Here is a 26,420-nt window from a genome sequence, read left to right as displayed (position 1 = left end):
TTGGATAAACATTACTGTTTATGGAATACTGTTGGGTATTCTTTTCTTTACTGGGTTTAATATTTTTCTTTCTTTGTTTTTAATACTGGGAATTGAACCCAGGGGCACTTTACCAGTGAGCTACATCCCCAGCCTTTTTTATTTTCTATTTTGAGATAAATAGAAAGTTTTACAGTCTGCCTCAAATTTGTGATCCTCCTGCTTCAGCCTCCTGAGCCTCTGGGATTACAGGCGTGGGCCACTGTGCCTGGTATTTTAGTATTTCTCTTAATCAAACCAAGGGTTCCAAACTTCTTCATAAGCTAGGTCTTTATTGCTATTTTTCAAGGAGTTCTGATCTTGTTTCTTTTAACCCAGAATATTCAGACACTGAACTGCAAGATGGACCAGCTGTAGCTGTCTGAGGTCTGTGTGTCCCCTTCTGAACACAAGCACTTTTTCTCCTGCCCTAGGATCTCACCACTGAACTGAGTTGGGAGCTGACCATTCCCCCAGAAGTACAGCGGATTGTCAAGGTGAAGGGGAAACGCAGCAGCGAGCATGTCCATTCCCAGGGCCGGGTGATGGGGGACCGTAGTGTGCTCTACAAGGTATGTTACAGCAGCCTGGCAGAGTGAGGCCTTTAGAATGAGGGAAATAAGGGCTTCAGTTCTGGCACTAGGACTAATAGATAGGTGACCTACTTTTGCTTTTAATTCCTTTGAGCCTATATTTATTATTTGTGAAGTGGGTGTCATTTTTTCCCTTTGGTGCTAGGGATGGAACCCAGGGCTTCCCCTGTGTTTGGCAAGCTCTCTACCACTGAGCTATACCCCAACCTGGGTGTGATATACCTTCTTCCTAGAGTTGTGGTGATGATCACATGAGATAGTGTGCTGAACCCAGTGCCTGGTATATAGTAACTACCTGATAGATGTTAGCTTTTATCATTAGTAGTAGCACTGATAAAAGCCTTCTGGGGCTAACCCTTAGTCAGTCCGTCAGGGAGACAGGGTGACTGGTGGGCTGCAAGACCGTCTTGTGTGAGAAGGTAATCCTGGTAGTAATGACCTTTCATACCTCTTTTGATGGAGCCAGAGACTAAGTTAGAGGAGGGTGCAGTAGAATAGTGTAACAAGACTGTGGAACCTCCCCAAGACGCTGCTTCCCTGAGCATGAAGCACACAGCAGAGTGCAAGCCTCCAGTGGGACTGTCAGGTCCAGATTTGCCCAGCCACAGACTTGCTCTTCATCAGGGGTCATTTACTTAGTTTACCTACTCTTTCACTGTCACGAGTATCATGGGGTTAGTAGCACTGACATCTGAGGACTGTCTTGAAGGTTAAAGGTAACATGCTTGGAATAATGCCTGCCACGGGGTCACATTATTATTAATCCTATTTATTTGATTCCTTGTTTTCAATACTGGGAATTGAACCCAGGGGTGCTTAATCACTGAGCCACATCCCCAGCCCTTTTCTTCCTCTTTTTCTTTTTTTAAAATACGTTTTTGGTTGTAGGTAGACACAATGCTTTTATTTTTACTTATTTATTTTTATGTGGTGCTAAGGATCGAACCAAGTGCCTCACCCATGCTAGGCGAGCACTCTACCACTGAGCCACAATCCAAGCCCTTCTTCTTTTTTTTTTTTTTTTTTTTTTTGGTGGTGCTGCGAATTGAACCCAGGGCCTTGTGCAGGTGAGGCAAGCACTCTGCCATGAGCTATATCTACAGGACCCCCAGCCCTTTTCATTTTTTATTTTGAGACAGGATATCACTAAGTTGCTTAGGGCCTCCCTAAGTTGCTGAGTCTGGCTTTGAACTCCTGATCTTCCTGCCTCAGCCTCCTGAGCGGCTGGGATTACAGGCATGCACCACCGCATCTGTCCTTAACTTGAATTCTTTATTGATGAACATCTTCTATGTGACAGCAGTCAGTTTTAGTTCATTTGGAATGCCCAAAATGTTACAAATTCTAAAGTACATTTTGGGCTGGTGGAATGCTTGCTTGGCATGTACAAGACACTGGGTTCCATCCTCAGGATCATTAAAAAAAAAAAAAAATCATATTAGTGTGTGTGTATATATACATAGATAAAATTTTAAAAATAAACTTTGATCCATAAGTATAAAAGTTAAAATCAACTAGAGCACTTGTACTTTCATGTGCTGAAAAGAATAGTAGCTACCAGTAGGACTTTGTGACTTCATAGTCATAATCCAGAGGTGCTCTACCACTGAGCCCTTTATTTTATTTTTAATTTTGAGACAGGGTTTTGCTAAGTTATTGAGGCTGGCCTTAAACCTGTGATTCTCCTGCTTTAGTCTCCCAGATTGCTGAGATGACAGGTATATGCCACTACACCAGGCTCCTGATCTCCATAGTTTTATTATTTTATTTTATTTTTATTCTTTTAGTTGTTGATGGACCTTTATTTTATTTGTTTACATGTGGTGCTGAGAATTGAACCCAGTGCCTCACACATGTTAGGCAAGTACTCTACCACTGAGCTACAACCCCAGGTCCTGAGCCCTTTTTAAATATATATTTGGAGTTTGGAGTGGCGGGGGAGCCAGGGATTGAACTCAGGGGCACTTGATCACTGAGCCACAACCCCAGCCCACTGAATAGTTTTGATGAGTACTAGTCAGGTGTCTTGTAGAATGCCTCTCAATTTTGGAGTCCCCGATATTTTTCCTATGGTTGCACTGTGGCCATGGGTTTTGGAAGGAGGTCCACAGAGGCTTAGCCGTGACTATTTTTGAGTGCTGGCTGGATGCCGTGTGTTGTTTTTAGATAGTGGAATACAGCAGTGAATCAAAGAACAAAACTTCCGGAGTTTATGAGGCTGTCATTGTAGTTGAGAGAAGTTAATAGTGAAAACAATAAATAGGTAAATCATACAGTGTGTTGGCAGGCTCGGGTTTAAAACAGGTGGTAAGGAAGGCCTCCCTGTGAAGGTGGCAAAGAAGCAGAGACTCAGAGGGAGGAAATGAGTCATGGTGGCCACCTGGGGAAGAGCCTTCCAGACAGGGACCAGAGCATGCCTCATGTGCTTGAGAACCACAGCAGGCTGTGTGCCCGGCACAGAGCGAGTGAGGGCCCTGGACTGCTGAAGACAGTGGGACCCATCACAGGCTGCCACTCGGGCTTCATTTGGAGTGAGAGGAAGAACCCCTGGGAAACTTTGAGCAGAGAAGTGACGTAGGCTGAGATTCAACAGGCCCATGCAGCCCAGACTGGACTATAGAGGGCCCAGGAGGAAAGCAGGACCAGTGGGCTGTTGTCGTCATCCAGGGAAGAGGGTGGCAGCAGAACTGGGTGGCAGCAGAACTGGGTTGGAGGATGTGGTGAAGAGGAAACTTATTCTGGATATTTTTTGAAAGTAGAGTCAATAGGAAATGTTGATAGGTAGGGTGTGTGTGTGTGTGTGTGTGTGTGTGTGTGTGTGTGTGAGAGAGAGAGACAGAGAGAGAGAGAGAGAGATGACTTGGACAGTTTGATTCTGGGACATCAAAACATGGAGTGCTGTTGACTGAGGTGGAGGCCCCAGGCACAGCCAGGTACAGCCAAAGAGTCAGCCTGGGGCTTGTGAAGTTTCAGGTGAAATCTAAGGAGAGGTCAATGGCTGATGGTAATACCTGGAGTTTTGGGAGCTGGGGTCTGGCTTGGATACTTAATTTGAACATTGCCAGCACCTATAAATAGTGGTAGGGGTTGGCTGAGGTCACCAGGAGGTGAACGTAGAGGGGAACATCCAAGGCCTGAGTGCTGTGGGTATTTCCATCATGAAGGTCCTGGGGAAATGCGGAGGATTCCTCCAGAGGCTGGGAAGGGGAGGCCAGTGAGGCAGAAGGAGACCAGGGGGAGGTGTCCTGGGTGAGGAGGGCGTGCTCACTCTCCCAGATGGTTCTATTGGTCAGGTAATATGAGAACCAGCACTTACCCACTGGAGTTAGGGGCAGAAAGGCTACCGGTGACCTTGGGGAGAACAGTCCTGGTGGAGAGAAGTGACAGTGCTAGAGTGGTATCCTGAGGTTCCAGACCTGGGGTCTCCAAAGGCCATGTTAGTGCCAGCTCTGAGACTTAACAAGTCACCTCACTGCTCTGACTTCCTCATTGGTGGACTGTGGGTGGTATAAGCCACTTCACAGGGTTGTTGAGGGAATTAAGGGAGAGTCAAGGCACTTGGCGTGGCCCCTAATCCCAGTGGACATAAACTAAGCCCAGGGATGAGAAGCTCTTATGACTAGAAACACTGGTTCCTCTGCCAGGCCAGTGAATCACAGGTCAGCCTCACAGTGGCCCTGGGCTCACTGTGAGGCCAAGCACATGACATGTCATTTTTCTGAAGGAGCTTTTCTGTCTCTCCCCAGAGCCTGAATCCCAACCTGCTGGCCGTGGTGACCGAGAGCATGGATGTCCACCATGAACGCACCTTCATTGGCATCTTCCTCATTGATGGTGTCACTGGGCGTATCATCCACTCATCTGTGCAGAAGAAAGCCAAGGGCCCTGTCCATATTGTGCATTCAGAGAATTGGGTGGTGGTAAGAAGGGACCAGGGACATAAGGTAGCTCAGGAGGTCTCTTACATTTTTTTTTCAAGTACTGGGGACTGAACTCAGGGGCATTTGGCCGCTGAGCCCCATCCCCAGCCCTATTTCGTATTTTATTTAGAGACAGCGTCTCAATGAGTTGCTTAGTGCTTCACTGTTGCTGAGGCTGGCTTTCAACTTGCCATCCACCTGTCTCAGCCTCCCTAGCCGTGGGGATTACAGGTGTGTGCCACTGTGCCCAGTGGTCTCCTGCATCTTAAATTCTTTCCAGAAACCCAGTTGCTGCTCTCTGTTTTCATAGGATCCAAAGGTCTCTGGATGGCAGCATAGGTCCTGGTTAGGGGCAGAGGCTCAGGAACCACACTGCCTAGGTGTGATCTTGGCTGTTCCTATTCCTGACTGTGTGACTATGAATTAATGCGTGAGCTTTCCGCATTACATCACTGGTGGAATAGGGATGATAACAGTCACCTCGTCTTGCTAATAGCAATTCCTAGGACCTGGTAAGCACTCAAAGGCATCTAGTTAGCTGTTAATATAGCTTCTAGGAATATTGAGAATTTCTTTGTCATGTGGCAAATTGTGAATAGCCTAGTTAAACTGGCTTGAAAATTAGTAAACTTAGGAGCCAGGAAGTAAGCTGGTGTGCTAGGCGCTTCTTTTCCTCCCTGGGTCTATAGCTGATTCGAAAGGTGCCTTTCAGAGTAGTTTTCCTCTCCTTGCAGTATCAGTACTGGAACACCAAGGCGCGGCGCAACGAGCTTACTGCACTGGAGCTCTATGAGGGTACCGAGCAGTACAATGCCACCGCCTTCAGCTCCCTGGACCGTCCCCAGCTGCCCCAGGTCCTCCAGCAATCCTACATCTTCCCCTCCTCCATCAGTGCCATGGAAGCCACCATCACTGAGCGGGGCATCACCAGCCGACACCTGCTCAGTGAGTGCTGGGGGCTGGCTCTGGGATGGCCGGGTTCCCTGAGGCAGCTACACTGAAGGACAAGGGCTGTCCTGTCTGACCACCTATAATGGAAGGTTGGCTAAAAGGGCTCCAATTCAGGGGGAAAGTTTAGCCTTGCCCTATAAAGATGACCACTTCTTCTTAGTCCTCATTTCGATGAACCACTTACCTTCTTTGGTGTTTTCACCCAGCTAGAAAAGCAACCCCTGATGGTATTCTTTTTTTTTTTTTTTTTTTGTGGTACTGGGGATTGAACTTGGGGGTGTTCTACCCCCAGCGTTTTTTTTTTTGTTGTTTTGTTTTTTTTTTTGAGACAAGGTCTCAAAAGTTCAAGGCCAGCCTTGAACTGGTGATCCTCCTGCCTCAGCCTCCCAAGTAGTTGTGATTACAGATGTGCACTACTGTCTATGGTCCTGATGTCATTTTTTTGTTGTTCTTTTAAGGTTACATGACATTAAGATCCCATTTTTGTACATCATGTGGCTTGATATTCTTTTTTTTAAGTTGTCAGTGGACCTTTATTTTATTTATTCATATACAGTGCTGAGAATCAAACGCAGTGCCTCACACATGCTGGGCAAGCGCTCTACCACTGAGCCACAATATCAGCCCCCTGGTATTATTCTTAACATAGCCTGAGTTGACTTGTTTAGACGTCAGCAAGATTTCATCTTGTATAGTCCAAGTTCAGGACTCAGTGATTGTTCAGTGGTCTCCTAGGCCTACATTTGGGGCTCTCAGCTTAGACAGCCACTGGCTACGGTGTGGACTGTCAGATCCGAGGAAGGCAACCCTCTTGGCAGCGTAAGAGCTTCCATCAGCATCACTGACTCCCACACAAACTCATGCTGCTGGCCTGCCGCACTCCCTGGCCGGCCACACTGCCAGACACGGCCTGTTTTGCTTAAGGAGAAGGAGACTACTGGGGGGAGGCAGAGGGATGATGAAGTCCAAGTTGCCTTCCTTCCACACTCTTCTCTTTCACCGTTACCCATAACTTGATTTAGAACTTCATCTTCTAGTGTCGTAGGATGATGGTATGGGAAGAAACCAGTATCTTCAAAAGTGGGAACCTTCACTCAGACCCATGTATATTATTGGATTACCATTTTTGACGATTTAAAGGAGCCTCCTTGACCAATCTTTTGCTTGATTTAAACTCTTTATTTGAAATTTCTGTAACAGTATTTTTGTAACTGACCCTCCCTGTGTTTTAGGTAAGTGAACATTCCCTTCTTCCTTTGCAGTTGGGCTCCCTTCTGGAGCAATTCTTTCCCTCCCCAAGGCCCTGCTGGATCCCCGGCGTCCTGAGATCCCAACGGAACAAAGCAGGTGAGGCCCTGTGGCTGTGCTAAAGGCTCTGGCCATAGGAACTTCACTTCACCAATGAACTTTGATTGTTAGCCTGCCCTGTGCCATCTTGCCAACCTAGGGACTGGGGACTTGAATAAGTCTGACGAAGAGGAGCCTACCTTCTGGTGGAAAATAAATAAATAAATAACAAGAAAATTAAGTGCAGTATCCGGCACTTGTAATGCTGAGGAGGAAAAATAATACAGAGCCGGCTACAAAGGGGATGTGTCCAGGTGGGATTTGCGATCAGGTGGCCTGGGAAAACCCCTCTGAAAAGGAGAATGACTTGAGTAAAGCCCTAAAGGAGGTGGAGGATCCTGTGTTGTGGATGACGCAGAACTTTCTAGGAAGAGGGAACAGGTGGGCTGAGGCCCTGCAGTCATGTCTGCGGAGTTCGGGAGGATAGGCCTGTGTGGCTAGATCATTGAGTGTGGAGACACTGGCGAGTCATGGAAGTCATGGGGCCAGGCCTGGGGACAACAGATAGGTCATTCACTGTCAGCAGACACCATCTCTGTGTACATTCCCACCTCCATCCTGACTTCTGTTCAGTTAGGGGCACTCCCAGTGTGGACATTGTAAAGATAGCAGATTTGTCCTTGAGGGGCAGGGGAGTGTGGTTTGGAGCACTGCATGAGAAAGGTGGCTAGCACCGGGGATGATGGCCAGGAGGAGCGGGATAGAGGCACTGGAGTGGAGAGCAGGGGCTGGCCTTGTGGCTCAGTGTATTGGTTTGAAAATGGCCCTGACTTTTCTCCTCTGTGTGAAATCCCCGTCAACTGTATATTGCTGCTTTTCAGGTTTAGAGCAAAGTAGGAATCCAGATCTCAGCAGTACCCTCCAGACTGCCTTCCTAACATTCAGCCCTAAGATTTTAACCACTTAATCCAAGTAGGCTTCACAGGAGATTTGAAGTTAGATATGTGGCCTGGAAAAGTCCCAGGACCAAGGAGAGGCAGCCAAGGGGTCCCTGTACAGCAGCTTCAGAGTGCCTGTCCCCTCTGTTGTTTTGCAGAGAGGAGAACCTAATCCCGTATTCTCCAGACGTACAGATACATGCAGAGCGCTTCATCAACTACAACCAGACAGTCTCCCGGATGCGAGGCATCTACACGGCTCCCTCAGGCCTGGAGTCCACTTGTTTGGTGAGTGGAGCCCACAGCCACCCTGTAAGGCATCTGTTCATCGTACCACTCTTGGGAAACAGCTGAGGATAGCATTCCCTTCTGTCCCCGAATTTGAGGTTGTGGTGGCTCTCCGGCTGCCATTCTTCCTAATTCTCATTCCGTCTGTCTCCCAGGTTGTGGCCTATGGTTTGGACATTTACCAAACGCGAGTCTACCCATCCAAACAGTTTGATGTCCTGAAGGATGACTATGACTATGTGTTAATCAGCAGTGTCCTCTTTGGCCTTGTTTTTGCCACCATGATCACTAAGAGACTGGCACAGGTGAAACTCCTGAATCGAGCCTGGCGGTAAAGCCTGAAGACATTGTGCTGGTATTGGAGAGCCTTGAGGACGTGGGTCAGCTAGGGAGTGGCAGCGGTGGCCTGGCGGGTCAGTGGCAGGGGTGTCTGCTCCTGTTCTCAAGAGTTGAAGGAAAGAAGATGAACTTTCATGCATAACTGCTTTTGGGATACACGATGCACAGTCCCACGAATGCAGACCACACTCTCCAACTCAGCTGAGGATCACAGAGCACCTGAGGGGTTCCTGCTCAAGTTCACGGCTGCTGCTCAGTTCTCTTTCTTTGTCCTCTCATGGAAGTTCTGTTTCTTCATAAGACCTCCAAATGATTGTCTTCTTTTGTGAGACCTGTTTAATTTGATTTCAGTTTGCCTTTATTTCCCAGCCTTATCTAGAAATCCTTCTGACTTTTCCCTTGCCTCTTGCATCAAAACCAGAGGGAGCTTTTCTTGCCAGCTCCACGTTATAGGTGCATTTACTGCTTGACCTTGAAGGGTAGGGTGGGCTCTTCCTTAGCTGAGGGTTGAGGGCTGATCAACTTCTTAAGACTTCCCTCTGAAGTAAGGTGCGTTGTGGAATTTGTACATGGTGTTAGAACTAATTTTAATTAAGCCTCTTGTTTCATGCTTAATTTATTAGGTTGGGCCACCCAGGCTTTGCTTCAGTCCATCAAGGCCAAGTGCATAATTACATCTTGGTTGTTTGGGTATTACCTGTGCTTTTCTCCTGAGATATGTCAGAGCTGAAGCTTCTTTTTTTTTTTGAATTGTTTTTGGTGGTGCTGGGAACAGAACCCAGGGCCTCACACATGCTAGGCAAGTGCTCTACTACTGAGCTGCATCCCCAGCCTGGCTGAGGCCTTTTAAAAACTACTGAATTATCTGAACCTTGAACAGATTTCAAGTGAATGGAAAGAGTCTGCCTGTTTCTTGGTATCTCATACTCTCACTTTACCCATGGACTGGCCTAGTCATCTTATGGCTTAGTTCAAGAAAGTTTAAGAACCCTATTATTTATTTTTAGTTTAGGGCTTTTTTGTTTTATTTTATTTTGGTGCTGGGGATTGATTCCAGGGCCTGTGCATACTAAACACACACTCTACCACTAAGCTAAATCCTCAGCTAGTTTTAAATACAAATTAAAATGTGTGTTATATTTCCTCTTAAGATGAGGTTTTAAATCTTACTGATCTGACTTTTTTTTTTTGTGGTGCTGGGGATCTGACCCAAGACCTCAGGCATGCCGGGCAAGGATCTACCACTGAGCCATATCTCGGGCCCCCAGCCTAATCTTTGAAGCTTTCAACAAGAGAAGCACTGTGCAGGTGCTACAGTGCTTAGCTGGGCTGCTGTGACTGCTTCAGACAAAAGGAGATCTAAGGGCTTCATGGACTTGGGGAATAGTGGGGCTTCTCTTTACCGTGATAGCATAGGTCATCTCTAGCCCTTTGATTAGAGGGAGAGGTACACTCAATCTTCAGAATAAAGTGATGAATGACTGACCTGAGTCCTGTTCTGTATCTTAAGATGACCACTATGAGATTACTTTTGCATTAGAGTGGAGAAAAGCAGTACAGAAGTAGAGTGAGTGTATTTAGTAAGAAAACATGACAATTGAGTTGGTTTAGGTTATTTAAAAACAATTCTTCTTTCTGTGGTCTTATTCTGAAGGTAGGTTATCATGGAGAAGGAAGAAAAATGATAATCTTCGCACTTTAGTAATAAGGTTGTCAAATAGATATTAGTGAAGGCATGATTATGTATTGCCAGGAAAATATGTCTATTCACCCTGACTCAGCGTGTTTTGTTTAAATTAACCTGGACTGGGTGCAGTGGCACGGGCCTGTAATTCCAGCAACTCAGGAGGCCCAGGCAAGAGAATCACAAGTTTGAAGCTAGCATGGGCAATTTAGTGAGCCCCCATCGCAAAATAAAACAATAAATAGATTTGGGGATATAGCTCAGTGGTAAAATGCCCCTGGGTTCAATCTCCAGTACTTGAATAATTACTTAAAGTAACCTGGGAGAAAGGAGTAAGTACAAGTTAGGGAAAAAAAAAAAATTGCCTTTGTTTTGAGATACTTGGCTGGAACACCGGCTGTCGGTATTTATATAAAGATACATAAGTGACATCATCAGCTATTGTCTTGCTGCCTTTTCTGCTTCCTCAGCCCACATAATCCATAAGATTCTAGTATCATTTACCTACGTTTCCAAATCTTAAAGAACAAGCTAATGGAGGGAAGTTATCTGCAATTTATAAGATTCCCTTATTTTGGCTCTAACCATTACCATCTACTACTCAAACTTACCTTGGAGCAGGTGCTTAAAATAGCTAATGCCACAGTCACACCCAAGTCTCGCCTCAGGTGCAGCCTTCAGACACCTTGAAGTTGCATTCGTCTGACCAGCTACTCCACCCTCCGCACAGCTTGGGACCCTGTTTCCTCCCTATTCTCTGATCCATTTGCTTGTCCTCTTTCTGTGCACATCCCTTGGGCTTTCTCTTCCCTGGTCTTACGAATTAGGTTAGTTTGGGGCCCCCTATGATGTTTAACTTAAAATGGGTGATTCCTTAGTATTTTCTGGGCCAATTTTTAAATTTGGTCATCCTAGTAGACCTTTTCGCATAAATTTTGCAGCTAAGTAGTTCTGAGTACTTAGTGATCTAAATCCCTGTTGGGAATCATGTAAAATGGTTTGTGGCTTTTATTGATTTCTCCTTAGCCTTGGACTTAGGATGGGAATTGATTATTGAGGAATGTGCAAGAATTAGAAACAGAATTCCAATTGCAATAGAAGATTTAGGGTTAGGAAGAATTTTTGTTTGTTTTAATTGAGATTAGTTTTTGTATGTACCCATCCCTTTATGTTAAGATTTTATTGCCGTAACCTAGAGGTGGTACTAATAGACAACTGACCTTGTAACTTAACTACCACATGAGTTATAGGGTTCAACTTTTCTGAAATCCAAATAATTTTTGTTTGCATTGCCCAATATTTATTTAGCTACCACAGTCCACAATTCTAAATTGTGAGTTAACTCATTTCTCCTTTTTTCAGTGGGGTGGAATTCTGGGCCTGTCCACCCTCTTGTCTGTACTGAGCAAATGTGAAACTTCTTGAAGGCAGTCCTTAAATCTATAAATCTCTGTCAGCTTCTCTCTTTCTCTTTGTGGTACTGGGGATTGAATCCAGGACTCATGTGTGTCACTCAAGCACTCTACAACTGAGCTACCTCCTCAGTCCACTACCCCCATCCTTTTAAAGTTTTGAGCTCTGGCTATGGCTCAATGGTAGAGTGCTTGGCAGCCCTGAGTTCTATCCCCCGTACCTCAAATATAAAAACCAAAATCTCCCCTCAACCCCTGTTTCACAGGTCACCACTGAGCAATTTGATATGTCTCTCTTTTGGCTACCCAATTGATCTGCAACTTGAATTTATCACTTGGTACACCATAGAGAGCTCCTGTCAACCATAGTATGAATCTTCCATGCCACTTTTAATGGTTACAAGGTTGAAATTCTTAAAGAGATTTTTGTCTTTGGTACTAGGGATTGAACTCAGGGGCTCTCGACCAATGAGCCACATCCCTATTTTGTATTTTATTTAGAGACAGGGTCTCACTGAGTTGCTTAGCACCTTGCTCTTGCTGAGGCTGGCTTTGAACTCTTGATCCTCCTGCCTCAGCCGCCTGATCTGCTGGGATTACAGACCTGCGCCACCGTGCATGGCTCCATTAGAGATTTTTTAAAAAATATTTATTTTTTTTAGTTTTCCGTGGACACAACATCTTTATTTTATTTTTATGTGGTGCTGAGGATCAAACCCAGCGCCCCGCGAATGCCAGGCGAGCACGCTAACGCTTGAGCCACATCCCCAGCCCTCCATTAGAGATTTTTATTGGATCAATTAAATATTCTTTCAGGAATGTAATCCCAGCAAATCATTATTATATTATTTGGGCCATCTTTCCAGTAAGAATTTTAGCATAAAGGATGTGTACACACTCACCCCTCCCCCACTTTTTAGGAGTTAGGGGTGTCATGCTGGTTGAGAGTTACCTCTAGCCAAGAAGGCTGTTTGCCACCAGCCTAAGTGCTGATATAAATTTCTGACCCTTGGTACCAAGAAAGTATTTTTTTTTTTTTTTTCTTTCCAGAATAGAGGCTAAGGCCACTCAGGAAACTAACTGTACAAAACAGCCAGAATTATACTGAAGTACCCTGCTCTTCTATCCCTTAGCAAGAATGAAGGGCTGGAGTGTGGCTTTGTGGGAGAGGGCATCCCTTGCATGTGCAGGGCCCTGTGTTTGATCCCCAGCAGCTCCAAAAGAAAAGAATGAGAGTCAAGAAAACAAATTATTAAGTGGAAATTAATTTGAAAGGCACACTCACTCCTAAACTCCATCATACCTCGTGGTTCACATCATGGCTGTGATGACATTATGTATCCCATATTCTGTGATGAAGTCCGAATTGGACTAATAGACTGACACCAGACAGGCATGGTGGTAGGGCCAGTGATCCCAGTGACTTGGGAGCCTGAGGCATGAGGATTGCAAGTTTGAGGACAGTCTCAGCCCCTAAGCAACTTAGTGTGAATGTGTCTCAAAAAAATACAGAGGGCTGGGAATGTAGCTCTGTAGCTCAGTGGTTAAGCACCCCTGGGTCCAATTCTCAGTACCAGAAAACAAAACAAAACAAAAAACCAAAACTGATAAACCAGAATGTCAGTTCACTAATGAGAAGCCCATATAATTGGCCTTCCATACCAGTGGGTTCTGCACCCTCAGATTCAACCAACATTGAACTTAAAACATTTGAAAAAACAACCAAAAACCCTACATTTATCCTGAACATGTATACTTTTTGGGTGTGTGTGTGTGTGATTACTCCTTAAATAATACAGTATAAAAATTACATGGCATTTATATTGCATTAAGCATTATAAATAATCTAGAGATGATGTATATGGGAGAATGTACATAGGTTATGTGCAAATACTATGCCATTTTATATTAGGGTCTTGAGTATCTAGATTTTACTATCTGCAGGGTATCCTGGAAAAAAATATCTATTTGATACACACACACACACACACACACTAAATTCCCTGTAGGTATGATTTTGTCAAAGTGAACTACTACTATGTAGAACTATAATGCTTTAATTTAAAAAAATAAGTTTGGGCTGGGGATGTGGCTCAAGCGGTAGCGCGCTCGCCTGGGCTGCATGCCCGGGTTCGATCCTCAGCACCACAGACAAACAAAGATGTTGTGTCCATCGAAAACTAAAAATAAATATTAAAAAATTCTCTCTCTCTCAAAAAAAATCATATTCTGTAAAAAAAAAAAAAAGTTAATGTTCTGTTTTTTTCCTCCTGTAAAAAAGCTGATAAGCTAAAATGCCATTGTAAATGTTTGCTTGGTCATTATGGGATAAGAAGAGGAAGTGTGATATTATATCCTACTCATGGTTTTTACTGTAGGCATATATCTGCAGAGGAAACAAGATTACTAATTTCACTGATGAGGACTGATCAGGACAGCACTTCTGTGCCCCAACTTCCAACAGTGCTAAAGAACCACTGTCCCTATGTGGAAGCTACTTTCCTTCTGTTAGGTGTCTATTACATAATAGGCGCTCTGTCGTTATACTCTAATCATGCTTTCCTAAATATTTACAGACTTTTCCTCACACAATTTTATATAGAAAAGTTGCAAGAATAGTATAAAGAATTCCCAGAGACCTTCCACCCAGATTCCTCAAACATTAAGTTTTCTTTTTTTAAATGCATCACTACTTTTTTTTTTTTTTTGGCTCTGGGGATTAAACCCAAGGGCACTTAACCACTGAGCCACGTCCTCAGTCATTTTTTGGTATTTTATTTAGAGATAAGATCTCACTGAGTTGCTTAGGACCTTGCTAGGTTGCTGAGGCTGGCTTTGAACTTGCAATTCTCCTGCCTCAGCCTCCGCAGCCGCTGGGCTTACAGGCATGCACCATTGTACCACGTCCTCCTTCCCTCTTGATCTCCTTTTACTCCACTGATCCTCCCTATATCTTTTTTTTTTAATATATGCTTTTTTTTTGGTGGTACTGGGGATTGTAGGTGAACACAATACCTTTATTTTATTTTTATGTGGTGCTGAGGATCGATCCCAATGCCTTACGTATGCTAGGTGAGCACTCTATGACTAAGCTACAACCCCAGCATTCCCACCCCCTGCTTTTTAAAAAATATTTTTTTGGTTGTAGAGGGACACACAATATTAATTTATTTTTAAATGTGGTGGTGAGGATCCAACCAGTGCCTCACAATGGTAGGTAGGTGCTCTGCCACTGAGCTACAGCCCCAGACCCCTCCCTATATTTTTATGATATCCAATCCCACCCCCAAAGGCTAACGTTTTACACTTGCTTTATCCTTTCCCCTCCTGTCTCTCTCTCAATCTGATGGGTCAAAACATTCTTGAGACTGTAAATCCTAAGAGATGTAATAGAATTGGAAATTAAACATAAGATTTCACAAAACTCTTCTACTTTTGATTTTTTGTAAATTATTCAAGCTGAGTTGGCACATCTAAACTTCATTTTATAGCAATTTGTAAGTTAAGCTCTTATTGATTCACATTGGCTACTAATGAACAGCACTACAAATTTGGATGTTCACCAAGTCATACTGATTTTAATAATTCAGTGTTGCTCTTCTTTCCTTCCTTGGTTTTCTGTAAGTCTTGCTTCCTCCTATTTTAGTCGCAGTAGAATTACCAAATTTCTTTCTTTCTTAAAGCAAAACGGTTGTAAGACACATCTTTGTTTTCAGTTCATAGTGTTATTGGGGACAATAATAAATACTTGTAGATTACAAATAATTGTGTCATATTGCTAAATTGAATTGTTTCTAATCTAAATATTTATATTCTTGGTAGTTGGGGGAAAATCTGTTGTGACTGACCAAAAAGAAGTTGCTCCCCATTTGTATCTTTCAGTACTCAAAATAGAGTGAGAGTTTCCACAAAACAGGCACAATTACTTTTTCTTGTAACTTTGTAAAAGCTTAGCTTGACCTCTGTGGCTGGTCCCTGGGAGCTAAAAGCTATGAGTTTTTTATTCCATTGTTTCTAAAACACTGTATCTATTAGAATTTATTTTAGGCAACTGTGTATCAGACAGGATTTTTTTTTTTTAAATAAAAATGTCAATCTCTTGCTTTTGAGGCTCCAGCTGTAAGGCAAATCCACCTCTGGTTGTTTGTTTTTAAATAGTTTAATGTACAATTTACAACCACTAAAGTGTACAAATTATAATTGTATGACTCAGTGAACATGTCATGTGTGTATATTCATGTAATTCCAATTTATGTCAAGATAATCGTCCCCCCACTGTGGTACTGGGGAATTGAACCAGTAGTGATCTGCCTCTGAGCTACACCCTCAGCTCTTTTTATTATGATTTTAATTGAGCTGGCAGAGGGTGCATACCTGTAGTTGCAGTGATGACTGAGGCTGAAGCAAAAGAATCCCAAATTTGAGTCCAGTCTCAGTAATATTTTCCCCTTGTGCTGGGGATTGAACCGAGGGGGACTTAACCACTCAGTCACACCCCAGCCCTTTTTATATTTTACTTTGGGACAGAATCTCGCCAAGTTGCTCAGGACCTCATTAAGTTGCTGAGGCTGGCTTTGAACTAGCGATTCTTCTGCCTCAGCCTCCCAAGCTGGAGTGTTTACAGGCCAGTGCCAGCACCACCATGCCTGGGAGAGTCCCAGAAAATTTGGGAGAGCACCCAGGTTCAATTTCCAGTATAGGAGGAAGGAAGGAAAGAGAGGAACGACTTGAAAGAGAATGAATGTTAAGTTAACACACGTGCCCGCAGATCATTTTTTTACTCACTGCAGGTGTCTTCATTAGTATTTCCACATTCATTTTTTTTTTTTCTTTTTTTGGAATCGGGGAATGAACTCAGGAGCACTTGGCCACTGAGCCACATCCCCAATCCCCATTTTGTATTTTATTTAGAGACAGGGTGTCACTGAGTTGCTTAAAGATTTATTTTGGATCATAGTTTCAGCAGTTTATATTTTATTTATTTAATTTTATGTGCTGCTAAGGATCGAACCTCGCACGTGCTAGGTGAGCGCTCTACCGCTGAGCCACAATCCCAGTCCCTCCTGCCTCGCTTTTTCTGAGTCTGGCTTTGAACTCGCGATTCTTCTGCCTCAGCCTCCCGAGCTGCTGGGATTACAGGTTTGCGCCATCGCGCCGGCTTCCACACTGATCTTTAGACCATACCATTTAGCAAAGTTTGCGTTGCATCTCCCGTGACATGACTGTATCATACATTTTATAAATTTTAAAATTTATTTCAGTTCCATGTCCAGCCAGTTGGGGTGAGAAGGTCTTTGCTTGGGATTTTAAATCCTTTAGTTAATTCATAAAATTTTCTTACTAGTCATTAGTTTCTGTTTTCTGGGTCAGATGTATCAGTGTTTTGGTCCGTTTCTTTCTTTGGTCGCTTTCAGCCTAATTTGTCATCTAAAGTTAGGCTGTCGATGATGCCATTCCAAGCCTTTGGGGCAACACTAGAACGCGCCTCCAATATTGAAATAAATGAGGTATTTATAAAGGAAGATCTTTATCTGGAGCGCCTTCTCCAAATTTATTAGGCAGAAACACTGGAAAGTGCGATGCAAAAACAAGCTGGTAGGATTATTACAGACGGAAATCCAAACAATTTGAGAGTGAAGAGAATAAGGATTAGTGATTAAAATAACTGCAAGGGTGTTGTGAGATGGAGAAAGTTTGCACACTACTAAGTTCTAATATATGACCGCTGTGGGGACTCTAGGCAGGGGACGCAGGTGAGAGTGATGAGGCTTCGACCAGCTCTTCTCGTCCTTGACATTCCAGGGCTGGGGCTAGTACCTTCGCCGATGCGCAGTCTGCTCTGCCACCCGGCAAGTTCCACGAGCCCAAGCACTGAGCTCACCTTCCCTGGGCTTCCGGGAGCCACATCGCGCCCACCTGCAGCAGCATCTCGGGCGCGCAGGCGCAGAGGTCAGCGCTCTCGGCCCTCGTCCGGAGCTAGGTTCTGCGCAGGCGCAGCACCTCTGACCAGCCCCCAGCCGCGCTTCGTTCCTCAAGTGAGACGGGAGAGGCCGCCCCGCGCGTCGCGTTTTTTGGCCGGCGACTGCGGCGCGCAGCCTGACGCGACGGATTGCGTCACTTCCGCCCCCTCCCGGGAGGAGGCGCTGGGCCGGTGGCAAGCCCCCGGAGGGAGCCGCAGTAGTACGACGGAAGATGGCGACGAGCGGCGGCGAAGAGGCGGCGGCAGCGGCACCGGCGCCCGGGGCCCCGGCAACGGGGGCGGACACGACCCCGGGCTGGGAGGTAGCGGTGCGGCCCCTGCTGTCCGCGTCCTACTCCGCCTTCGAGATGAAGGAGTTGCCGCAGCTGGTGGCCTCAGTCATCGAGAGGTACCGGGCGGCGGCCCCGGCGGGGCGGCGCAAGGGGGAGGGGAGGGGAGCCGGAGCGTCTGGACCCGCTTCCCCGGCCGCCTCCTGCTCTTGGGGACCCCCGCCCCAGTCGCGGCCTCGGGCGCCTCGGCCCTGGAGGCCAGGGCTTGCCTCCGCTTCCCTCCGCCGCCTAGGGAAGCCATCTGTGCCTCAATTTCCCCTCCAGAGCAAAACTTTTAAGGCGGCCTCGCGGGAGGGCGTGGTCGCACTCGTTGAAGTGACTTTGAGATGTATCGCGCCCCAAGTGAAACGTCCCGGGGATGCCCCCGTGCTAAGGTCAAGGCTGGGATGAGTTTGCATTTCTCGCCTGCACTCATCCTTCTAGCCTGGGCTGGAGCGTAGCCCGAGGTTTAAATTGGAGATCTACCACATAATTTTATAACGGTCTCCCTGTGGTGCTCTAATCACCAGAGGCACGTGTTATTTCTCTGACTGAAGCCACTAGTTTCCACCGATGACTTTCTTTTTACTTTGCATTTCTTGCACATTTCTGCTGTAACGGGTGTTTGATTAGGAACATCGCAGTCTGAGAGTCTGAGAGATCATTTTCCCGGAGGAGTGAGTACTTCCTCTCCCATCTCTTGCAATAAAATATCTGCAGACTTTTACGTGAGACTGTTTATCGCCTTACTGTTTCATGGTTTTTTTTTTTTTTTTTTTGCAGAGATTCTTAGACTGCAAGAGTCATGTTCATAGGAAGGTGGTGATCTCAGAGTGTCTACCTTTTCCTGACATACTGTACTTAGAGCGGTCTTTCATTAGTTTAATAGTAGACTTAACACTTTTAAGGCCAGTCTCACTTTCATTTTCCTAGCCAAACCTTGCTTTGGCAACTCCCTGCAGTTGCTAACTGGGTCATTTTAGCTTCTTACCAACAAGGGTATATCTAAGTGTTATCGAGGATGTTAGAAATTGCTATTGATTAATTAAGGAAGGCTCATGGTTTGACACTTGAGCTTCTTATGGTGCTTATTGTTCTTAGGCTTGTGATGTTTTGGATGCAGAATTTAAAAAATTATAATAAAGTAATTGTTGGGTTTGATAACTTCAGAGTTAAGTGGATTTTCCTTTCTAATTAGTAAGCTGTGAATGTTCTAAAGATGTAAACAAGTGTCAGAGATAGCGCTCTCAAATTATGTAGCTTTTTAAAAAAACTGTCTTAAACATTTGGATTAGTGGTATTTTTTTTCCAGAATCATACTCATAATGTTACTAGCTGTTAACAATGTTCCACTCTTTTTACAACATTTTCTTTTATGTTTTTGTGGATCTGAACCAAGAAAGTTGTAAAATCAATTGTTGACACCTCCTGTACATTCTTCTCTTCTGGGGCCAAGCCTTTTAAACTGAATTAGTTAAACAACTCCTCCAACTTGTTGAAGGAGCCAAAACCAAATTCATCAAAATAGGTTTGAATTTTGCTAGTATAGGCTTTAATGACCCCTCCCACACATCCTGTATTAGCTGAGATAATGAGTAGTTGTTTGTGGTTGTAGTTATTAGTGGGACTTCTTTTTGGTTTAGAAAAGAAGTCCAAACTGATAGGTTAAGTAACAGTTTTATTGGAAGGCAAGATCTTTGAAGGCCTCATTTTTGTTTTTGTTCCTCAGTTAATTTTTGGGATGGTGGTATGGGGATTGAACTCGGGGGCACTTGACACTGAGCCACACCTCCAGCCCTATTTTGTATTTTTTATTTAGAGACAGGGTCTCAATGAATTGGTTAGCACCTTGCTCACTGTTGCTGAGGCTGGCTTTGAACTCGTGATCCTTCTGCCTCAGCCTCCCATGCCACTGGGATTACAGGTGTGTGCCACTGTGCTGGCCTCAGTTAATTTTGAACGCCTGTTATTTTTTCCTCTTCATGTCCTGTAAGAGAAGTATGATCATAAGAAAAATTTACGGAAGAAATATCTGACTTACAAGTTCTTTATGGTGTATACCAATTAAACATAAAATGTTAGTTTGGTGTAGAGCTCAGTGTTGGTAAACTTTGGGAAGAGCCACATAATAGCAGGTCCTGTGGTCTCTGGACTGCTCAACTCTTTCATTGCAGCTGTGGGCAATACTTTATATAAATGAATGGGGTGCAGCTGTGTTCAGAATCTTAGGTATGGACACTAAAATTTGAATTTCATGTGATGTTTACATGTCATAGAATATTCAGTTTAAAAACCATTCTTAGATGTGAGCTGTACAAAGATAGGCAACTAGTTGGACTTGATCTGCCAGCCACACTGTGCTGATTTTTGCCTTAGAACACACAAATTTTATACCAAGCCATCAGTTTGAGAAGTTTTCTTTATTTGCCTTTCCAAAAAATGAAGAAAAGTTCTCAAATTGTGCAATTATTTCTTGCATAATGAGTTATAGCCACAGAATGTATAGTATCAGACCAAACACTGACAGATACTGAGGTGAGTTTTGTCTTCTGGTTAATCATAGGCTTAGATACCCAGGCTGTACTTTGCTTGTGTGATTGCCACTCCTAACTTCTGCAGTTCCCTTATTTCTATTGTTATGCTTGCCCTGTTTTTCTTCCTATCTCCTGGGACCTTCTATTTTTCTGTTGTAATTTTCTGTTCTCTGCTTCTCTTTTTGATGTTCTGGTTCCATCATATCAACTTTTACTTCCTGTCTGGCGGCCTGCTCATTTATTGAATTCTCCTCCTTTGGTTATTGGGTATGATGGTACTTAATCTGAGAGATTCCTCAGTACTCTACCATTCTACTTCCTAGCTTTTCTTTCATGCTTTTATAGTTGAAAAGGTACTTTTTGACAAGTTTGTTTGACTTCATAACCAAGTTGTGAAATGAAGGAGGAATGGATTAATATTAGCATGAATAAATTATGAAGTAAAAAGAATCATTAGGTTTTTAAAGAAAGAGATAACTGAGTTATTGACAGGGGTTCATTTTCTTCTCTTTCTCTCTCTCACTTTTTTTTTTTTTTTTTTTTTTTGGTACTGGAGATTTAACCCAAGGTTGCTTCACCATTGAGTTACATCCCCAACACTTTTTTGCTTTTTGAGATGGGTGTCTCACTAAGTTGCTTAGGGCCTTGCTAATTTGATGAGGCTGACCTTAAACTTGTGATCCTCAGCCTCCCAAGCCACTGGGATTACAGGTTTGTGCCAGCATGCCTAGTAGGGGAATAACTTTTATTTCCATTGTCTATAGCTAGTATGCATTTTAGTAGTAAAGACTTAAAAATCATTTAAACAACATTAACTCTTCAGATCAGAAGTGGCTAAAACTTGTTCATTGGACCACATACTATACATGGGATTCATTAATATAATTGCTGAATGTAGAATGTAGCTTTCTGTGTTAAGGTATAGAGAAATCCTTAACTCTGTGCAAGATATGTTGGTGAGCATAATTGCCATTAGACAGTCTGAGTCTTTACAGATTAAAAACAAACTGGAAAAGTAAAACAAAACAAAACACACCAAACCCCCAATCAAAACAAACCTTTTCCTTGAGCTGACCTGGCCTCTTTACTGATAAGCCTCTGACAATTTCTGCCTCCCGGATATTTGAAAAAATTTAGGGCAAAGACATCTACTTGGGAAGGGGAAGCTGTTACAACATTGTCATTAGATACTGCACAGTCATTTCTTAAAAATCTCGAAAGGGAGAATGTGATGCTGTAATGCACAAATGTGCTTTTGCATTTGTAAGCTGTGATGATTGACCTACAGGGATCAAAAAGCCCACTGTCGAAAGATAGTGTCTCATTGTGAGAATAGTTCTGGTGTCTAATGATTCTGTATATTGTAAGACATTAACCATAGGTCTGTCAGTGTGTGAGGAAAGTATCTGAAAGAAAGCACTTAGATTTTTGGATAACAACAGAATATTTATCTATGTATCTATGTATGTATAAAGTATTATGAAACAAATGTAATGAATTTCTATATTAGAAGTTCAGGTATCTGATAAGGAGTAAGGGGCTTGTGGAGTTTAGTTTTTGAAACAGATATTCAATATGTTATTAAAGAGGGAGAAGTGAGGTGAATCTGTAGTCTTTTATTATGCCCCCTCCTTAGATTTCCATCTCATCCTAAAAAGAGGTGGATATTTCTAGACTCCAGTCAATTCTTTTTTCACCTACACATCAAATTGGATTTCTCTGACCTGGCTGCTTAGCTGCTGTTTCCCTTTGTGCTCTACATTGCATTTATTTATCACAGAATAGAAAAGCCTCAGATTCCATGTCCATCAGCAGTGTTTCAGCCTCAGTGGTGCTCTTGTTAGAATGTGTTAAAGAGGCAGGTGTTTCAGGAAGATACCTTTGCCATCCCGAATAAAGGCATACTCACCTTTAGGTCTCCTTGTTTTTCTTCCTTTGGGTTGTATTTGCCTTCAGTTTATTCATTCTTCCCTTTCCCACCTAACCTCTTGCCCTACATTTGGTGTTTTGGTGTCTGTCAGTTTATTGGGGAATGAGGGTGGGGTAGGGAAGTGTGGCAGCGCATTTTTATTAGGTGACTCATGACTCTGACACTTTCTTTAAAAATCAAGAGATCTGACAATGAAGCCATGATGACATGTGCCTGAAACCCCTGCCTAGAGGATCACAAGTTCAAGCCCAGCCTGGGCAATATAGTGAGACCTTTTCTCAAAAAAGTGACAGTGCCACACACAGTGCTTTTCTACTGTCCCTCAAGTCTTTTTAAAACTAATCCTTAGTTACCCTAAACAGATTATAAGTGGAGGTCAAGAGGGCTCCATATTTCCTCTGCCATTGTTCTTCTGTTTCCTTATTGAAATAAGACTGTTGTATATTTCTAGGGGAAGAAGTTTGTTAAGTCTCAACGGGATCCACAAGTCCCCAGGTTCAGTCCTCCCCGCAAATGAATCAAAAATAATGTCCGACATTGCCAGGCACCTAAATGAGTTTATTGCTATGTTATTTAGAATGCATTTCATTACCAGAATGGGAGTGAAAGCACAGAATGAGTTCATCCTTTGGGTGGGCAGTGTTCCCCCTGGGTTTGGTAAACCTGTTCAGCTGAAAAATGTGGGGGTAAGCAGCTCTGAGTTTTTAAAATAAAGCAGTGGAGGTAAATGACTCAGTAAAGCACATCAAATTATGGAGCAGGAATACCTTAGGACAGTGAATAAGAAAGGAAATGGAAGTGAAGGGAAAAACTAAGTACATAAGGGAGAAGCAAGGGGATCTAGTAGTTTTCTGCTGAGTATATGAGTTATAAATGAGCTGGTCAACAGGAATTTTGAGTGCTGCTTAGTAAACTAAGTTTTTGTTTTTGTTTTGTTTTGTGTTTTGGTGGTGTGAGGGATTGGACCCAAGAGCATTCTTCCTGTGAACTTACATGCCTAGCTATTTTTAAAAATTTTATTTTGATACAGGGTCTCACTGAGTTTCACAGGTTGACTTTCAACTTGCAATCTTTCTGCCTCCCATGTATGTGGGATTATAGATGTGGACCACCACACCTGGTATTTTGAACTCCTTTGAGGGAATGGGGTGTTGGAATTGAGCCCAGGGATGCTCAAAGTTATAGCCCCAACACTTTACTTTTTATTTTGATTTTGTGTTTTTTTTTTTTTTTTTTTTTTTAAGAGAGAGAATTTTTATTTATTTTTTAGCTTTTTGGCTGACACAACATCTTTGTTTGTATGTGGTGTTGAGGATCGAACCCGGGCCACACGCATGTCAGGCGAGTGCGCTACTGCTTGAGCCACATCCCCAGCCCTACTTTTTATTTTGAGACAGAGTCTTGTTAAATTGCTGAGGCTGGCTTTGAATTTACAGTTCTCCTGCTTCAGCCTCTGAAATTGCTGAGGTTACAAAGCATGTTCCACTTCATCTGCTTGTTTCTTCTGTTTTAATTATCATAACAAGTAGGGAAAAATGACCTTTGATGGACAGGAAGATCCTTGTATATCATAGGTGTTCCATATTTTTTCTCTTGATGAAGTAGCTGTTCTAAAATAAAGGACTAATCTTTGATAAATACCCACTTAATCCTTGATAAATCTCCAAATAACAAAGTCCTTGTAATGCCAGACTCTTCAGTGTTGCTTGAGGTGATTCATCATTCACATCAGCACCTTCCAAACATTGACTTGTGTTTTTGGCTTCTACGTTCATTTTGCAAGTGAATACTCTTGCTGGCAGTGAATAGAATCCTAGCTGTTTATGTTTCCCTTCCTAGGCTAATACTTCTAGCTGGGGATGAATTTACTAAGGAAATTATTGACCATATAGCTCTGCTCTTTTCATTAAATAAGATACATTTTACTCTTTGTTCTGTGTTTCTTGTTCTCTAGAGTAACATCTGACTTCATAGAGAAAACAGCTTCATTGTATCTAGCCTTTAGAACTAGTTGGGCTTCAGATTCTCACAGAATAGGGCCTTTCCTCAGCTAAAGATGAGGAATGTGGTTTGAAAATCACCAAATCTGTTGTGATCTAACTTTAGCTCCCTTGGGGTGGTGGTGGGGCATGTGGAGTAGGGAAAATGTTCTCATATTCTGGTGGTGAATTTTGAATTTTTACTCAGGATTTTTTTTTTTATAGATTCTTGGTTGTAGATGGACCTTTATTTTATGTATTTATGTATTTACTTGTTTTTAATGTGTGTGGGGCTGATGATTGAACACAGTGCTTCACACTTGCTGGGCAAGTGCTCTACCACTGAGCCACAACCTCAGCCCAGATCAGAGGATTTAACTTAATTCAAAAATATATAAATATAAATATTTATATGTTTATATTTATATATTTATTTTTATTACTTAACCTTGAATTGATTCTTTTCAAGTTACTGAATTCTGGGTTGCTAGTGGTCTTCAAGATGAGTTACTTTAATCTGTATTTCCACTATCTTTTTATTTATTTATTTAGTTTTTGGTTTGGTGCCAGGGTTGAACTCAGAGGTGCTTGACCATTGAGTGACATCCCTGCCCCTTTTTACTTTTTATTTTGAGGCAGGGTCTTGCCACATTGCCTAGGACCTCACTAAGTTGCTGAGGCTGGCTTTGAACATAACGAGTTGCTGGGATTACAGGTGTGCACCACCATTCCCAGCTCTGCTAATCATATCTTGAGTGTTCTGGTCTGCCCACTTTTGTTGGTCATCAATGATGTTATTAGCTTTTGGTCTTTGCCAATCAATAATATAGGATAGGGGCTGGGGATGTGGCTCAAGCGGTAGCGCGCTCGTCTGGCGTGCGTGCGGCCCGGGTTCGATCCTCAGCACCACATACCAACAAAGATGTTGTGTCCGCCGAGAACTAAAAAATAAATATTAAAAAAATTCTCTCTCTGTCTCTCTCCCCTCTCTCACTCTCTCTTTAAAAAAAAAAAAATAATAATATAGGATAGACTGGCATCCTGTTATATTTTTACTTGTGTATCTTTAGTTCTAAATGAGTTTGAAAATGTTTTCTGTTTATTATTCTCTGCTTCTTACTTGAACAAGATACTTAATTCTATAAGCTTCACCTTCCCAATTTTTTTTTTTTTTAAATGATGTTAAACCCAGGGCCTCAGGCAAGTGCTCTACCACTGAGCCACATCCTCAGCTCCAAATCTTGAATATAGAGAATACTACCTACCTTGTAGGGCTGCTGAAAAGGATTAAATGAAGTAATTTCTATAAAGGGATGTATGGCACATAGTAGGCACTCAGTAAATGTCGGCTGCATTGTTTTCTTTACAGTGAATCAGAAATCCTGCACCACGAGAAGCAGTACGAGCCCTTCTACTCCTCTTTTGTTGCGCTTTCCACACACTATATTACAACAGTTTGCAGCCTCAGTAAGTATTCCACTCTTGTCACTCTCTCGAGAGCTTGTGAATAGGGGGATTGTTTATCCTCTTGTCAGATCATCCCAACAAGTTGTTAATGAGGTCTGTGTTTTAGCACTCCTAAGCTGTCCGCTGAGGAGTGGAGACTATTGTCAGCTGTGCCGGGCTCCCTTACCTAGGCCAGCAGAGTGGCCTTTAAAAGCTACTATGCTTCAGCATCCGCTTTGTAACCATTAAGTTGATCTTCCTTTCTTTCTCAATCAGAAGTATTTTACTGATTTCACACATTTAATTCCTGGTGTGTGAATTTCTAGGGGGATATTGGTACCCCCATAAATTAACTAATAACCTGTATGCACAGGTTAGACTTTGTTTCTTGTTGGTTTTGGTGAGAATGTGAATTCTCCTCTTGTGTTCTCTGGTTTATAAAAAGAGTTCATCTTCAGTTCCTCATTTTCTGAAATTTCCTACCCTCAGAGGGACCAAGCCCTATTTTATGTTATTTCTGAACTTTTGCATTTTTAGTTTATTTTCATACTAAATTGAATAGTTCTGAAGAATTCTAGTTACTTATTATTTGAATAATTGGCTAAGCAAATAAACTAAAAGGAACCGTAGAGCCATTGAATAATCTGTGTCCAGTGCTGTTTATTATATATAGGACTGACTGCTGCTGGAAAAACTACTTTAGCTTGAAGAAACTGTGTAAAAAGTCATTTAGAACTTGTGGGAAAAGAGAGGCGGTTACTCTCATGGTCAGGAGCATAAACTCAAGAGGCAGAATTCTTAATTGAATGTGAT

At 43.0% G+C, this 26,420-nt stretch overlaps 2 protein-coding genes across 15 annotated transcripts in view; both read left to right on the top strand.

The window, feature by feature from the left end:
- Positions 1 to 12,274, top strand: part of Emc1 (ER membrane protein complex subunit 1) — a 29,244-nt gene extending 16,970 nt beyond the window's left edge. For all 7 annotated transcript variants that reach the window (XM_077803743.1, XM_026400808.2, XM_026400803.2 and 4 more), the window contains 6 exons: positions 453 to 590; positions 4,358 to 4,531; positions 5,266 to 5,476; positions 6,745 to 6,829; positions 7,866 to 7,995; positions 8,151 to 12,274. In XM_077803743.1, the coding sequence (XP_077659869.1) occupies positions 453 to 590; positions 4,358 to 4,531; positions 5,266 to 5,476; positions 6,745 to 6,829; positions 7,866 to 7,995; positions 8,151 to 8,330 (918 nt within the window). In that variant the 3' untranslated portion in view covers positions 8,331 to 12,274. The remainder of the gene's footprint in view (positions 1 to 452; positions 591 to 4,357; positions 4,532 to 5,265; positions 5,477 to 6,744; positions 6,830 to 7,865; positions 7,996 to 8,150) is intronic.
- A 5,295-nt stretch (positions 12,275 to 17,569) lies between these two features.
- The window catches only part of Ubr4 (ubiquitin protein ligase E3 component n-recognin 4), a 129,162-nt gene continuing 120,311 nt past the window's right edge, over positions 17,570 to 26,420 (top strand). For all 8 annotated transcript variants that reach the window (XM_077803688.1, XM_077803687.1, XM_077803684.1 and 5 more), the window contains exons 1-2: positions 17,570 to 17,798; positions 25,531 to 25,628. In XM_077803688.1, the coding sequence (XP_077659814.1) occupies positions 17,623 to 17,798; positions 25,531 to 25,628 (274 nt within the window). In that variant the 5' untranslated portion in view covers positions 17,570 to 17,622. The remainder of the gene's footprint in view (positions 17,799 to 25,530; positions 25,629 to 26,420) is intronic.

Source organism: Urocitellus parryii, chromosome 11 (genome assembly GCF_045843805.1).
Source record: "Urocitellus parryii isolate mUroPar1 chromosome 11, mUroPar1.hap1, whole genome shotgun sequence".
Taxonomy (NCBI): domain Eukaryota; kingdom Metazoa; phylum Chordata; class Mammalia; order Rodentia; family Sciuridae; genus Urocitellus; species Urocitellus parryii.
The sequence above is the reverse complement of the archived record's forward strand: the minus strand, read 5'-3'. Positions and strand labels throughout refer to the sequence as shown.